Here is a 16,061-nt window from a genome sequence, read left to right as displayed (position 1 = left end):
CGATACATATTTTAACTGTACTCTAGAACTATTGGCCTGTGTACACATTGTGTCTGTATTTAACATATTTCAATCTTCTCGCTTTATTTAAATATTATCAAATATAAACTTTAACGAATACATTATTTCATATAATATATTTTTCAAGTAAATATCTAAACTTTAACTTTAATTAATTACTCTGAAAGTATCTAAATTTACATAGATTAGATCAATAAAAATGGACATAGTAGTAATCCTTATCTATTCATTAATAATAATATTTCCAATTTTCTAATCAACTTTATATCGCCGGAGTTAGTTTCGACCTAGGCAAGCTTTGCTAAAAAGGTACACTTTCTTCATCAGTACCGTTACGATTTTTCTTCGTTGTGGTCAGGTGTGACCGCAAAAACCACGATATATCGTTATCGGTATCGTTACCGGTATCTTTATCGGTTTAGGTGTGACCTGGCCTTTACGCTAGCGTATCGTTAATCGAGTGGTGTGAACTTGGGCGCGGCGTAGCGAATGCCAGTAATATCGCGCAATCACTAGCTACGTTCAGACCAGGCGTTAGATACGTCTGGCGTATCTCTCATGTCTGAACGTAGCCTTTACGTACGCCACTGATTTACGACAGTCACGCATCAGTGATGTTGAACTCAGTCAGGATTTGACTAATCAAAATAAGCCTAGATATAAACAGATAATAAAATGCGCGAACTACTAATACGAATATTTCGCGCGAATATTTACGCTAGCGTTCGTTAATCGCAGTCTGGACATCTCGCTAATTTCGCCATGGATCAACGTACGCTCGACGTTAGATACGCCTGGCGTATCTCTCACGTCTGAACGTAGCCATAGTAAGAGTAATATAGTATTTATGTGCAAGTTTAATATTTTTGATATATTTTTCAACTGTAATTTGATATTTTCTCTATTTTTGATATTGAAATTTAACTCAATTTGTTGTAAATGAATTTTTTATAACTATAATTTTAATTAATATTTATTATATTTAGTAGCAGCATGACAATTTTGTTTATTAACATTTAATTTCAATAATTGCAATTATAGCTCTAAATGTTTCTTATTTTTTATCTCTTTGCTTTTTGTTATTTGATGTTTGTTTGGTGTCATTTATTTTTTTTTTGATTGGTTTGATGGTTTGGTGTTGATGTATTTTATAATTGTTTATGCCATATTCAAGGAACATTTCTGTTTATGTATTTTTATATGTGAATAGACCAATAAAGTTTATGTTATCTTATCTTACCTATCAGTAGGTTTTCCTTCAACATATTAACATAATAACGTAAAAGTCAAAACCAGAAGGCCTTCAACTCGGGACATAGTACAGCCTCCAGATCACTTTGGGCTATAACTCAGATCATGCCCCTCAGCCCAGTAAATATTTGTACAGAATAATATTTCTTGTAAACTACCCATCTGTAACAATTCAGAATAGGTATCACAATGCAAAGCAAAACACAATAACATGTTAGCATAAAACCCATTAAACCAGTCTCCTAGGACTTCTCCGAACTTTGAACCCTGCTAAATGTGCTGTACACACAAATATACACTTGCTCCAATATGAAAAACAAGAAGGGGAGGTTAAAAGGGTCATTTCCACCCTTCCACAGTATAGTTATTAATTGCACTTTTAAAACATTAGTTAAATGATTTTCCTAGCGACAACTTAGAAAATCCACATGTTGAAACAACAGAGTCTCGACAGTGTATTGTTCAAATTCTATACCCTACCAAAAATGTAAGAATTAGTTTTATGGTGATGGTAACAAAGTTGCAGGTAACACCAAAAGTTATGCACAATGAAAGAACAAAATCTTGTTAGAATGTTATTATGATAATTGTATTAAGACAAGATTTTTATTATACATTGTTTTGCAAACATGCCACCTGATAAAATTGATAATTTAGAGTAAAACCATTTTTTTGTTAGCCTGCTACCAAACCAGCTGTCGTAAAAAATAATACAACTTTTCTGTACACTTATTTCGCTTGCCCTTGCCATGAAATCGTCAGTGATAAGGAATCTTTATTTTTCCTCACAATAGAATAATTATAAAGCATTTATGAGTACAATTACTGAACTATTTACATTGCATTCTTTCTATGACTATGCCTTTTGATCTCCAATCAGAGGCTAAAGGCACCAGATTACTTTTCTTACCAATACACTCACATAATTTTATTCCTCAAATTTATTATTTTATTTTTTTTCTGCACCTAGATGATTTAAGCATTGTGTTAAATAAGAAAAAAGAATCACTTTTCCCTCACCTCATCTGAAGATTTACAGAAAAGGAAGTTTGATAAAACAAAGTAAAAAAGACTTGTCTAAGTCTTATATGGACACTTAAAACTGATATTTGCTTTGGCATTATATTTGTTAAAAACTTTCTAAATCATCATCATTATTTAAACTATTTTTATAATCATTTATCTTTCTGCATTGTCATCATCATCAATTCATCAATTACATCATCATCCATCATCTTCATCAATCATATTGTTGTCATCACCATCCTAATTATAATATTAATTTTTATATTTTACAGTTTAATAAGCTGCCTTACTGCACCGTCTCATATATATTTGATGAAATACTAAACCTGTCACCACCTTCTCAGCATGATTGTAATTTGCTACCTTACTGTACCACCTCATATTTGACTACAATACTGAACATGTCGCCTCCAAACCTCTCTGCGAGCCATTTATTTTTCAGCACCGCAAGCTTTAGACATTCACAAGAGAAACATGCACTGTAGTTTGTGTGAATCGCACGACCCATGCCTTCAAGAATTATCAGGTCTGCTTCCTCGCAGCATGATGCTATTGTTTGATCAATGCGACTAAAGGGAAAACAAAATGGATCAGAAGTTTAGCTGTTTAAAAATACAAAATAATTAATTTTCCTTCCATATCTAATTTTTTTCAACCACAATATATAATCATTAAAAAAATATATGTATATATTTACTATTACAATTATTATTTACTTAATGATTTTTTATGTTAATGAATGTATGCACTATATTAGTCATTAAAATTAATAATATTATTTATTATAAACATTAACACATTTCAATTTTAAATTTCAATTTTATTCGATCTGAAATGGCAACTTTAGAGCTGAATTACATGAGAATACATTACATACAATAAAACAACTGAATTGTAAAAACATTATTAAATTATTTAGGTAAAACATTTTAATTCTATTTACAAAACTAGAAAAAATAATAAAATTTATTAGATCAAAGATTCTAACTCTATTTACCTAATAAAATATCAAAAAATCACAAGTTATAACAATTAGATTATTATTTATATAAAAATACACATTATGTCATATAAATATATTTACAATTTACAATAATATTGTAAACCAATATAATCTTGTTCTGCATTTTTTGTGCTGATATAATAATTTACCTGTACAGTATTCAAAAGTTGTAAATATAATCATGCTGTAACCCCAACCCACAACTTATTAACAAACATGATGTATTTTACATATTTTACGTTACCTGAGATCTAAACAAGGAGACCCACTGCCATTTTGAATCAGCTGCAACTGTTTCTCATAGAGGGCTGTGCGTATGGTCTCATCCATCGTTACAATGCGCTCTACAATGATGACTAACTCATAATGAGTGATGTCATTGAGGGCAGGCTTTGAGTTGGCAGATAAGATAACCTGAAAAAACAAAAGAATTTTTATTTCATCATAGCAGCCACACTAACTTTGAATAAATAAATTCAATGTACTACAGTTTAAAACAAAATGATAATCTTGTGATGAAACAAAAAAAAACTATCAGTGATATTTGAAATTGAAACAAAAATTTAAACAACAATAAATCAAAAAGTATAATTGACATGGCATTCTATAATCATTAATTACTCATCAGTCAACTGATAACAGCAACTAGAATTCATAATACGCGATTATTTCTCTAAGGAAAGCTACACTAAGCCACCTGTGTAGCTCCTGTGATGGATTCACATCAACGAACAAACTCAGCAGTGTCATGGGTGCTATGCTTAAACTTATGAAGAAATTGAAAAGGCATAAAATTATAAAAATATTCAAAATTAGTCAAAGTGTACTTTGGTGATTAAGACGCTTAAATTTCAAATCTATGGGCACAGAAAATCCCTTGTTATACAGCAAATAATCAGCCTTGCCTGATGGACAACCATTGTTAAATATAATGAGAAATGTTTAATGTTTATGATGGACAACCATTGTTAAATATAATGAGAAATGTTTAATGTTTATGAAGAAATAAAATACTTATTCACCTGTGTTCCTCGCTTTAGGAACTCCCTAACTAGTGGAAATATCCCCAAAATAATATCAGCACCACTGTTATCCACAAATATAACCACTCTTTTATGAGGTGGACCCTGAAAAATGAAAGAAAACTACAATGATGAAACAGCACCATCATTGCTGAAATGTTGATAAGTGGAGCTATGAATTAACAACTTGCAACATCATTTCAAAGATTAATCATTTTATTCTAACCTTTAGTCTCTCTAACCAGGCATCCATGTCATCCACCAACCAAGGTCTGGGTTGAAGGCTAGACTTCGCTTCCATAAAACCAAAATTACCTTTTTCTAATAAACTGCAGATACAAAATTTATTATTTAAAAAATAATATGGTCCACAAAATATATACAAAATTAGATCAACAGTAATTTTGAACTGTCCACATTTGCTTCTAGGTCGGATGTTATACTGTAAAAATAATTAATGTTTATGAGTGGAATGGGAAGAATATTTTAATGAGCTGAAAAATTGACTGTTTCATTCAAATTCACCAATCAACTCACAAGGATCTATTTTGGTGTGTTATAAACTATATTATCCAATGTCAGGACAGAAAACAAATTATTTTACAATTTCCACAATGCAAGTCAACACAATAAAATGAAACAGGACATATTGCAGAAGAGCTTCTTCAGTGTAATTGTATAACTTACGTTGTGACAGCCTTAGAACCCCAGTCAAAAACATTGCCAGCAAGTACGCCCTCTATGAGTGCCATCTGTCGTCCAAGCCAGTTCATGGAATCTAGCTGATTCAACCGACTTGGTAGAAATTTCAATGCTGACTCATTCTCTTGACGTTTTAACTATAGGTAAGATAAAAACAACAGAACCCTTAACTTGACAGTGGTTGCACATATTTAATTTGTGAAGTTGAACTGATAAAGTTTGAAATATTGAATCTCAATGGCTTGTATCACTTTTTCAATTTGTTTCATATACTGCATCTTATGTCAAACTTATCAGTGAACCCCATGGTTTCCTTAATATATTTAGACAATGTTTTCCTTATCAAGTTTAATTCTCAATGGATCTTCTAATCAAACTTAACAACCATCCAATCAGGACTGGGACAGGAATATTGATTGTCCCACAGACACGTGTTTGTGATTACGCTACCATTTTGTGGGACCTTAACTATTCAATTCCAATTTATTCAAATAGCAGTAACACAACGGAATTGAATAATATCTAAAGGGTGGTCCTTAGATATTGTAAACATTACTCTAATTTTTGTCATTTTATAATTAATACTCACATGACAATATGGATCGGGAAAACTAAACTCATACAGACACTGCTCTCGCGTCTCGAGGAGGCTTCTGACAGTTAATGAACCGAAGGCACTGTCCAAAAACAGAATAAATCATTATATAAAAACAGGTAGTATGAGCTACGCAGAACAAATAAGGAAATATGGAAGTAAAAGCTGATTTACAGTGAAACAGAAACATGTATTTAGATGAAGATATTGATGATCTAAGCAATTTAATTAAAAACAACAGAAGTAGTAAAACCAATATTACGGGAAAAATTGCCTAAGTCGACTTTGTATAAGTCAAATAATTCCTAAGTTGATCTTACTTTACATGCCAAATTGTTGTGTTTTCCATTAATTAACGATCTGTAAGTCAAATTTTATCTAATTCGAACAATTTTTCAATGCCTTTTTGGATTCGACTTAGGAAAGTTCAACTGTATAAATAAAAAATAAATAATTTATTATTATTTTTGTGGTTCCATTTCTTCTCTACTCTGGTCTGGATGTGTAGGATGGTTTACATTAATGAATATCTCAATATCAAAATACAATACATGGAAAACCTAGTTAAAATATTTTATCTCATAATGGACAAATATTCATGAAGATCTAATCATGATAGAATTAACAAAAATAATAGCTGTATTAGTCCCAAATAGGGCCTAGCAAGAATGTGGAGGGTAAACGCTTACAAGGGCTGGTCTTGAAGTATATGTAAACGCTTCTTATACTTTTCCTTAAATGCTTCAGCTCTGTCAATTGCATCCTGTGTCGATGACTGACTTTTCATTGCATACTCCCCAACCTATAGAGACACATCAAAACTATGCTAATGACAAACGAATAAAACAAGAAACCAAAAAAAATACAAAAGAAAACCACCTAAATGTTGGCAGAAATTAACTTGTAATACCAGCATTAAACTTGAGTTTTTGGATGTTGGCTGTAACTTCATTGTCTCCCTTTTGCAAAAGAGCGCTCTGAGACAGTGCATTTCAAAGATTAAACTATTATATTAAATTATTAAATTATTTATTTTATATATGTGGTTACAGTTGCTGTTGATTTTATGCTGATGGTTTATCAAATTTTAGTATGCTAAGAAGACATGCACCCACTTACCCGTGTCAAAGCTTCTTCAAAACATTTCAACCAATAGGCACACGCATTAGCATCATTTGTCAAATCCACTAGATCAGCTACATATGTGGCTGGACATCTGAGTCTAGGACAAGGGACAAGTACTCTGTCTAGTCGATCCATTTCAAACAAATCACACTGATTGATATAAAAAATTAATAGGTAACAAAATTTTTAAGAAATCACTATTTTAGAGGTACCTCAAGGGTAGAATGAAAGGGTAGAATGAAAGGTTAAAATGGCATAACTACAGGGTCCCCAGTTGGAAGAAGGAACCTCTGGGAAATCTGCCTAATAGTATAGTGAAAATCAGGGCCCCGTGACTATTTTTCAGGGAGCAAATTTTCTCTACTAGGGCATAAATAAAATTTAAAATGGGTTGAACATATTTTTTGGCCATTTGTATAAAATTACCTCCAAAGTTTACTGAAAAAGTTTTTATTTTGGGGTCACTGAATCCAATGAGACATTTAGAATTTCTAGATGGCCACTATAACAGAGATTAAAAATTGAATATTTTAGTGTAATTCCACTCTTCCTCTATAAAAAAAAATTGTAAATTTTGGTCTAATCTTAGAATTCAAAATGGCCACCACAAAAATGTTGAAAAGCTTAGTATGTAAACCCAATTTTACTTGAAGGAAAATGGCAAATTTGGTGTCTAATCCAATAAATGTGTTTTTTCAAAGAGCTAGGATGGCAGCAACTTTAAAATTCAAGATGGCTACCACAAAGATTGTGATAATACAGCAGTAAAAACTAGCAACTAGAAATTGCAAATTGCAAGTGAAGTGCTGCGAAGTACAACTGCATATAAATGTTCTTCGAACAAAATTATTTATGCAAGTGAAGTGAAAATAATGAATAATAAAAATATAACAAATAATATGAGACACGACCCACTGTCTATATTAGAACACTTCTCATTGGGTGACAAAGTCGTAATTTTTCATTTTTGTCAAAAAGTGTATCTATAGTGGTGAATTATGGTTTAGGTTTTTTTTAATAAAGTTTCAAAAATTTCTATGTATGTGGAAAATGTTGTTAATTACCAAAGGTTACAATTTTTATTTTGAAGACTGCCTGGTCTAGGAAGCGTACATTTTTTTATGGGGCAAGTTTCCAAGGGCGGGTTTTCTAGGGGCGAGTTGACTGCCAAAGAGTGTTGCCAAAGTGCGAGACAGCGTGTTATTTGACCACAAGTGCAAGACATCGCAAGTGTGTGAGACAGCGAGCCATGACGTCACGACAATAGATATGAGACGTTACTCGAGTTGTGCGAGGTATCGGCTGAGATTTGTGGAATTCAAAAAACAACTATAGGTCAAATAATGAATTATTGTGTTAAATAGACAACGTTAGCTATCAAGGAGCGACGTTGTTTTTTATTGGGACCTTTGTCCTTTCAAGGCTAGGCCTATACCATCCTAGCTAGTCTAGGCCTAGAGTAGGATAAGGCTAGCGCGACATGTGGATGTTGGTACGTGTTGGTTAGTCTACAAACGTCGCCTAAAGTAATTGATTTTACCCGGCAGAACGAAAGAAGGAAACTCCGCTTTTCAGTAGTCTTAGGCCCTTGTTTTTGTTTTTTTTTCAAATTGCTGTCAAAATTTTGAATTGGCTGCTTCGCAGCAATTATCATTTGAGGAAGATGAGTTAGCTCATCCAAGAAATGTTTGCATGCTTGCAGATGTGCAGATGGCTGTCCTAACTCCTTAGGCTTACAGGACCTCTGGGTATTATACCTTAATTCTAAGGTAGTGTGGGAAATCGCTCATAAAAAGGCAGTAACATGTTCTAATGATCTAACTTTTACTTACAGTGCTAGGTGTGTCCGTTTCCGAGAAATCAATGAAGGGTGTCGGGCTACTAAATCCTGAACTGCCAGCAAAATTCTCACCCCATTGGTATTTATCAGTGTCTAAGAGAAAACATTATGTTCAATAAACAATGGCCTTTTGAATAAAAACACTGTAATCAAAAGTTAGTTATACTTTCAAATAAATTAGAATACATTTTTAGTATAAAAAATATAAATATATATAATTTGCCTAGCATTTGCTTGAAAAAAAAAACAACTGTAAATGGTAAGAAATTGTATATAAAATAAGCAAAGTTACCATCCTCTTCTGCACCCTTGAGAAAAGCACCAATAGCACCCAAGTAACCCTCGTGCCTCAAGTATAAGGCTTGTACTTCACCCTAAAATGAAAAAAAAAAATCTGGGGTAAATTCTTAGATCATTTTAATGAACGGTATCAAACAAAAGGAAAACAATGGTGGTAGTGGTATTATTCTACCAATTTTGCATTATGCAAATAACTACCAACAGTAACATGTGAATGAGTATCTGTGCCTATTACAAAATTGAAATGACTATAGCTCTATTTGATGTATTCCAGCTAAATCGAGAACTGAGCCACTAAGTTGATTATAAAGTTATGAAAAATCACTTTTTCAAACACCTGAAAGCATATCTACTGTAAGAAATGCCTAGTGTTCCTAGAGCTGTATAATTGATATTATATTTATGTTTTATTCATTTTTGTTTTTTCATTAAGCACTACCATCTAGATGCAGCAGCATTAGATAAGGCAAATTCTAGTCCTGTGTAGGTTTGCCAATTTTCTTTTCGTTGACTCTTGGCCAGAACTTTAAAAATACAGGTCTCTCTCTAATTAAACACCCCTCCAATTAAAGATCACTTTTCTGTGGTTGCAAATTAACAAATGTATTTTCTTTTTATTATTCTAATTAGAGACCAATGCTGCTAAAGACCATTGAAACCCAGGTCCCAAAAGTGGGCTTTAATATGGAGACCTGTAGTGTAGTTTTTATATAATTTAGTATTGTTTGAAGGCTTTCATGGTGAATAAACAATCAGTTTTTAATACAGTATTTGCGTCAGACAAAGAGAGCAAACTGAGAATTAGCCAATTAGCTACAGTGATTCTACTGCCACAATTCCAAGCAAGGTAACAAGGTATTTAACTAATGTTTGTCTCTCACCTTTGAAAAGTAATTGAGAGCAAATGTGATAGCTCTCATGGTGACTGGGTGCCCACGAATGAAGTAACCTCCGAAATAAACACGCTTCATGTTTTCTTGGTTTGCATAGAGACACGACATTTGTCCGATTCCATTGCTGATCATCAACAGAAGGCTCTTTGCAATGTCTTCACGTGCATAGTTACCATTTTCTTAAAAAATGCAGTTAGAAATAAAATCATCATAGCATATAAACTTTGGTTCGGCTAATACATTACATTAGATGAGCAAGTTTAGGGATATCACAGGGCTTATTGACTATAAAGGAGGAGCGATGTAAAGTGAAAATGTAGGCTTAAAATAGTGAATTAGAGGGGAAAGAATAGTACTCTATATTGTGAATTTGACAAGAAAACTTATAGTGAATAATATAAAAACAAAATCAACAAAGAATTTTGTGCTTAAAACACATTCATATAAAGACCGTATGATTTCTATGACACTTCCTTCGTTAGCCTTTCGACGACAGAAGTCTTGTGTGATTCAAACTTCTAGAATCTAGAATGGTCCATGGATATAAGGTAAATCCAAGGGTATTTTTCGATTTTTGCACCGCATACTTTTTCAACGAGGAGCCACAATTTTAAAATGAGGAAAGTTATTGCTGAACTAAGCACCGACAAAAGTTTTTCTCTTTACCTACAGTCAATAGCTGGAATAGTCTGCCATATCACATTGTTAATTCCACTTCTATAAATAAGTTTAAAAGCCACCTTGAAATGCACTGGCAAAATCACAGCCTGATGTCTTGAACAATAAGTTTCAGTTTTGTGATTTCTAGATGATATTCTGTAGAAAATGATCTTATCTTATCTAATATGATGGATACCTGAGCTAAATTGGTCGTCCATCGAATGTTTGACAGTTCTCCCGAAGTGACAAGCTAGTAAGTCCTCCGGCAGTCCCATTGCAGAGTAGGCACCACCGTAGATGTCCTTCACCAGCATGTCCACGTTGCGATGATCACCGGCCATGGCTAGTTGAAGCAGTTCATCAAAACCCTGTAGACCAATCACAAAACAATAAAACATCTACAAATTAGATGTTTAGTACTAGCAAACTAATGATAACTTGGTGTATGATTTTTTTTTCAATATACTTACAGTAGTTTCAAATTTAATAAAATGGGTAGCAATTCCTCCTCTTTTTCAACTACATTAAAAGGAGAGCTTCTTTTTACATATTAGATGTTCAATACTGGCAAGGTGAGACTTTATTTATACCTTGTTTCGCGAACTTATTTTTTTAAAGATAGTCGGAGGAGGGCGGAAAAAAAAATGTTGATTTTTCATTTAGACGGAGGAGACAATAAAAATCCTATTTTATTGGTGAATGTAAACAGTGTACGGTAGTAATGGGATGGTCCAATGCTTTAAAAACAAATATAGACATCTTAATTTTCAAAATTTCAAGGCAGACATAGGTGTAACATAAATTTTTTTTAAACTTTTATTTTTTTCTAAAATTTCCATTTTTTTGTGGCAGTGGGTTCGCTAATTGGCCAAATATAAAATTGTATTTTTATTTGAAATCACCATTATTGGAGGGCGGTGGGTTAAACAAGATATAAAAAAAGTCTCGCCCAAACTACTTATGGTATTGGTCCAATTATGCACACAGTACAATCTTCAGAGAAAAAGGGGATTGTCATGCAAATTCATTGACTGGGGCTTCAACACTGCGGCTACTGTGGGCCTTCAAGGACCCTGCCCAAATTTTCTGGTGACCTAACTGTATAATTGAGTTAATTCCACTATTCTATCTTTGAGACGTAACATATCAGCCCATTACAACATTTCACTGTGTATTAAATGTTGTGAAACCAACCTTAGCTTTTGTGAGAAGAGAGCCTAGCCCCCAGAAAGTTCCACCACCCATAGCCGAGCCTCCGATCCTCTCAAACTGTGTTTCTGATTCAACTTTAACTATACTGACACCTGACCCAATGTTAACCAGCAGGTAGGGAAATAAATTTGGGTCTGATGGTTGGAATTGATACTTCTGATTGGCATGTCGCTGGAAGATGAATGCTTCATCTGGAATATTCCTCAGCAGAAAATGTAACCCCTTTATTAAGCACTCCATCTCATCTTCTTTTTCAATCCTGACAATAAAAATCATATTGGCCCACATTAGTATTTATTTAAGTTCAAAGTTGACATGACGTTAGAATGGATAACGACATGACGCTAGAATGGATTTACTCTTGTGTGACTGTCCTATTGTTCTCTGCACAACATAGATTGGGAAAAATTGTGTCCTACAATCCACGCGAATATGAGAACTTAAAAGTTCTTGCATGTGCACATGACTTTGTGTGACGTCATTAGGTTTATAATCGTGCAATCAAAGGCTCCCTGGTAGCTAAGAGGCCCCCTAGACTACAATAAACCCCATGTCTGACACATTAGCTTCCCCTCCACCTTGCCCATCAGTGGTTGTACTGCATAGGGCCTATGCTTTAGGGGGTAATGTGTGAAAGTTGAAACAAATAATTTTTGACAGATAAAATTCTATGAATATTTAATTAAAAATTTTATTTGAACTTACGTTACTCCTAATTTCTCAGATAAAAGTTCTTTATACTTATGTGATCCGCCTCCTGTTGCCTTCACAATTTTTCCGTTCATTTGTTCTTCACTTTCTATTAAGTTCTGCTTGATAAAATCTAGACAACTTTCAATATACTTAGTTTCAAATTTAATAAAATGAAGACGGGTAGAAATTTCCTCCTCTTCTCCAACCACATACAACGGAGGGCTTTCTTTTCCATCTTCTGTTTGCTTTTCTGCTTCTGAGCAATGACTTCGTTTCTTGTGCAAGGTTGAATAGTATGCTAATTTGCATAATGATCCACCTAGATAACGATGTAAAAGACAAAGTAACTAATTGTATATATATTTATTGAAATTGTAAATGCTCCCCTAAACGAGCTGGTTTGAATAAATATGTCAACAGTAATACCAGTACCTAAAATTAAAAAAGCAATTCATTTGAATCTCCTGTTTATAATTGTTGTATTGTATAGATAGGCCTAGGCTAAGCCTAATTGTATGCCTCTGGGTCTGATTATGGCTAGAAAACTTGTTAGAATAAGATTTCATCTTTGGCCAGCAATCTCAGTCCTCCTTCTCTAGAAGTAGTAGGAATATACCTTGCCTGCACATACATAAGGCCTAGGACTAGCATTTTTTAGCCTAATGACTCTGACGGGGGCTGCTTGTGGCCCATGCATCCATATTCAGAATCTAGGCTGCCCTCTAGACAGGCCAAACCTACACTTCTTCATGCCTACGCCTAGTAGTAGTAGGCTAAATAATCGAGATATTTCTTAATTTTCTTACCGATATCTATAGCAAAACGTTTTGCATTCTTTAAATTTCTAAAAACTTGGTCGGGAGGCAGGGCTATGCAGTGTGCATAAGATGATGATTCAGACATGATTGACTACAAACCAAGGCTCTACTAGCCTAATTCACTTTATATTTTTATTATGAAATGTGCTGGTCGCCCGCAGGTCCTGGAGGAGGTGTTTATTCGCCGTCGTCGCGATCGTCGAGCGTTGGCAGTAGTGCGCCCTCTGTGCACGCCGGACCTGATCAGTGAAGCGTGGCAAGGTGGTTTGTTTACTCTGGTCTTGTTTTGTCTGAAACTCTGAAACAGTTTTTTGAATCACATAAAAGAACGTGCTCATTGATTGTTCTCGCTTTCTGATATTTACGTAGTTTTACGTTTTTATTAGCATATCTGTTGTGTGGTACACAAAAAAAATTAATGGTAAGTATAGTCGTTTGTACTAATAGTATTAGTTAATCCTCGTAGCTGAGCCTAGCCTATTTTTTTTTGTTTTAGACTTGGCCGGAAACATTCTAGTGACCGCCGTCGAGTCGTACCTCTCTCATCCTAGCTGCTGCGACGGGAGTTACAGCTGCCGGGCACCCCCGTCGCATTGTAGGTATTTCAGTATTGATTGGCGCAGATAAAAAAAAAATCAGTATTCAACATTAGTAAAGTATTTACATAGTGTCTAAATAGACAAACAATAAGTATTGTAATTTACGATTTAATTAACAATAGTCATATTAATTATAAATAAAAATATACTTACTGTTCATATGATAAGTAGGCTATTAGTTAAAAGAACAGTTGACTGAATTACATTTTACATTGATAAGATAAGATGCATATCATACATTACATAAAAACCGAAAGGTCCACTGATTATATCTCAGATAAGATAGTTTAATACATACAAATGATGATGACATAATTAATGTCGAAATATTGAATTTCGATACTTGATACATTACATACATAACATGAAAATATCAGTAAACAAAAGATAATAACAAAACATTATTAATGAAACGAAACTAAAATTGTCTACAAACGTAGTCCTGCCGCCTGTAAAAGAGACCATTGTATTTCTTCTTGTTGAATGTCTGAGAGGAACAATAGGCAGTTAGAATAAGAAGCCTGTTTGTAGTAACAACAAAACTTTGTATTTTATTTTTCATTGTTGAAAATCTGAGGGATCCACAATCGGCAGTTAGAATGAAAAGCCTGTTGTGGTAACAACAAAACTTTGTATTTTTTGTTGTTGAAAATTTGAGGGATCAGCAAAAGGCGGTTAGAATAAAAAGACTGTTGTAGCAACAAGAGAACATTGCATTTTTTGTTGTTGAAAATCTAGAGGCAAACAATGGGCAGTTAGAACATGGAGGAAATATTTCCTCCATGGTTAGAATAAGAACTGATTATATTGAATGTTATCAGTGGTAGATCATGGATCCTGGAATTTTAAATAAATAAAGGAACCACCATGGTTGGTTTGGGCCTGAGGTACAACATTATGTCTAGAGTAGTATGGCACTTTAGATTGCCAAAAATGTCACTTTTAGACTAAAAATTCCATTTTCCCCCTTTTTAAAAATTAAAATATTTTAGGGTTGGGGGTGTGGCTGCACTCCATCCCCTATTTTCCCCTCCCCCTCCCCTGCCTTGAATCATTCTGCCTATGTTTAAATCAAATTCCACTGATTGTTGTGTTGCAAGGGAAACAGGCATAGCTGACACCCAGTCCGTCCACCCAGTTGCATGTGAGGGTGCTTGAGATTTTTGTTTTAATTTTACTATTAGCTTTAAGGGCAGCTATATAATGTAGGCCTACTTTTGTTGTATTTAAGAAAAAAGGTAAATAAAACATGTATAATGAGGCTATATCATGAACATTTAATATTTAATTAACACATCCTCTAATAAAGTAGGCAAACTTCATCATATGAATGAATTGTTTGCAGATTATTATAAATTGTTTCCTACTCTGTATAAAGTATATTTGATGACTGCTAAGTATACACAGTTCTGTATGTTAGCCATGGTCTTTTTGTCCCTATTTTGGCCCTCATTGCAGCCTTGATGATGGCAGTAACCTTGAAGTTTGGAAATGTATTGTCTAGTACAGTTTAGTTATAGATCATGGAGGTTGGATTCAGTGAACTTGTGATGTCTAACAATAATGGCAGAATTATAAGGTGATAACAATAGTTTAATTCTAGTACAATAGAAGGTGGTGACCTTTCTCATTATTGCTGGAGGCTACAACATCTGATTTATGGCTAATCTGTGCTTAGCAAACAGAACCAGATTTAAGAGCATTTCCTTTCAGATGAAATATTTAAGCTGTTTGCCTTTATGCAATATGCTCATGTTAAAGATTGCAGTAGGCCTACTCTTGGAAAAAAGAGCAGGGGATTGTCTCCCGGTGTTGCCAAATTCACCACCAGAAGGACCCCTCTGAAAACTTGGTTATCCTTGATTCACACCAAAAAATACTCCATTCCTACCACACCATAATATTATTTTGCTTCCAATAATATGATATTTTTATAATTACAGTAGTCTCCCACAAGTTTGGCACATGATGTGGCCAGCTGGATTCAAATTTGTTTTTGAATATGTAGGTAAATAATGTGTGTCCCTGAAATGGTCTAAAAAGAGATATTCAGTAAAGCAATCCCTTTAATATTACTTTCTTCTAAGGCCCCATAAATAAAATTATTAGTTTATCACCCTATCAAAGAATAAAAACTGATGAGGGAGGGAGGTTTGTTTTTTTTTTTTCTTTGCCTATCCCACCCCCATTTTACCGATGATCACAAGTAAATCAATGGTTAGAGACACATATATAAAAAGTCATAAGAATGGAATCAAATTTATATTTAAAAAATATGTTTTTGTTGTACCAGTAAGCATA

The 16,061-nt window shown here is 33.7% G+C and overlaps 2 protein-coding genes across 3 annotated transcripts in view; one reads left to right on the top strand and one right to left on the bottom strand.

The window, feature by feature from the left end:
- Window positions 1-1,839: 1,839 nt before the first annotated feature.
- LOC117113679 (4'-phosphopantetheine phosphatase-like) lies at window positions 1,840-13,395 on the bottom strand. Its single transcript, XM_033257095.1, has 15 exons — window positions 13,150-13,395; window positions 12,356-12,662; window positions 11,633-11,909; window positions 10,635-10,806; window positions 9,767-9,957; window positions 8,878-8,959; window positions 8,578-8,678; window positions 6,740-6,895; window positions 6,310-6,422; window positions 5,615-5,702; window positions 5,011-5,162; window positions 4,550-4,652; window positions 4,324-4,428; window positions 3,546-3,715; window positions 1,840-2,867 (listed from the first exon to the last, which is right to left on the bottom strand). The coding sequence occupies exons 1-15, from the start codon at window positions 13,244-13,246 to the stop codon at window positions 2,663-2,665; spliced, it is 2,319 nt and encodes a 772-aa protein (XP_033112986.1). The 5' UTR covers window positions 13,247-13,395; the 3' UTR covers window positions 1,840-2,662.
- A 63-nt stretch (window positions 13,396-13,458) lies between these two features.
- Window positions 13,459-16,061, top strand: part of LOC117113681 — a 15,542-nt gene continuing 12,939 nt past the window's right edge. For both annotated transcript variants that reach the window (XM_033257100.1, XM_033257099.1), the window contains exon 1: window positions 13,459-13,582. The gene's annotated coding sequence lies outside the window, so the exon portion shown is untranslated. The remainder of the gene's footprint in view (window positions 13,583-16,061) is intronic.

Source organism: Anneissia japonica, unplaced genomic scaffold (assembly GCF_011630105.1).
Source record: "Anneissia japonica isolate Jap-2015-1 unplaced genomic scaffold, ASM1163010v1 scaffold5623_len388731_cov182, whole genome shotgun sequence".
Lineage (NCBI taxonomy): Eukaryota > Metazoa > Echinodermata > Crinoidea > Comatulida > Comatulidae > Anneissia > Anneissia japonica.
Note: the sequence above shows the minus strand (reverse complement) of the source record. Positions and strands in the feature narration are given on the sequence as shown.

Coding starts and splice junctions, on each gene's coding strand:
- LOC117113679 (XM_033257095.1), bottom strand. CDS start 13,246: ATGTCTGAATCATCATCTTATGCACACTGCATAGCCCTGCCTCCCGAC. Junction 10,807..11,632: donor CTCTTCTCACAAAAGCTAAG/GTTGGTTTCACA, acceptor ATTGGTCTACAG/GGTTTTGATGAACTGCTTCA. Junction 5,703..6,309: donor ATACTTCAAGACCAGCCCTT/GTAAGCGTTTAC, acceptor GTTTTTGGACAG/TGCCTTCGGTTCATTAACTG.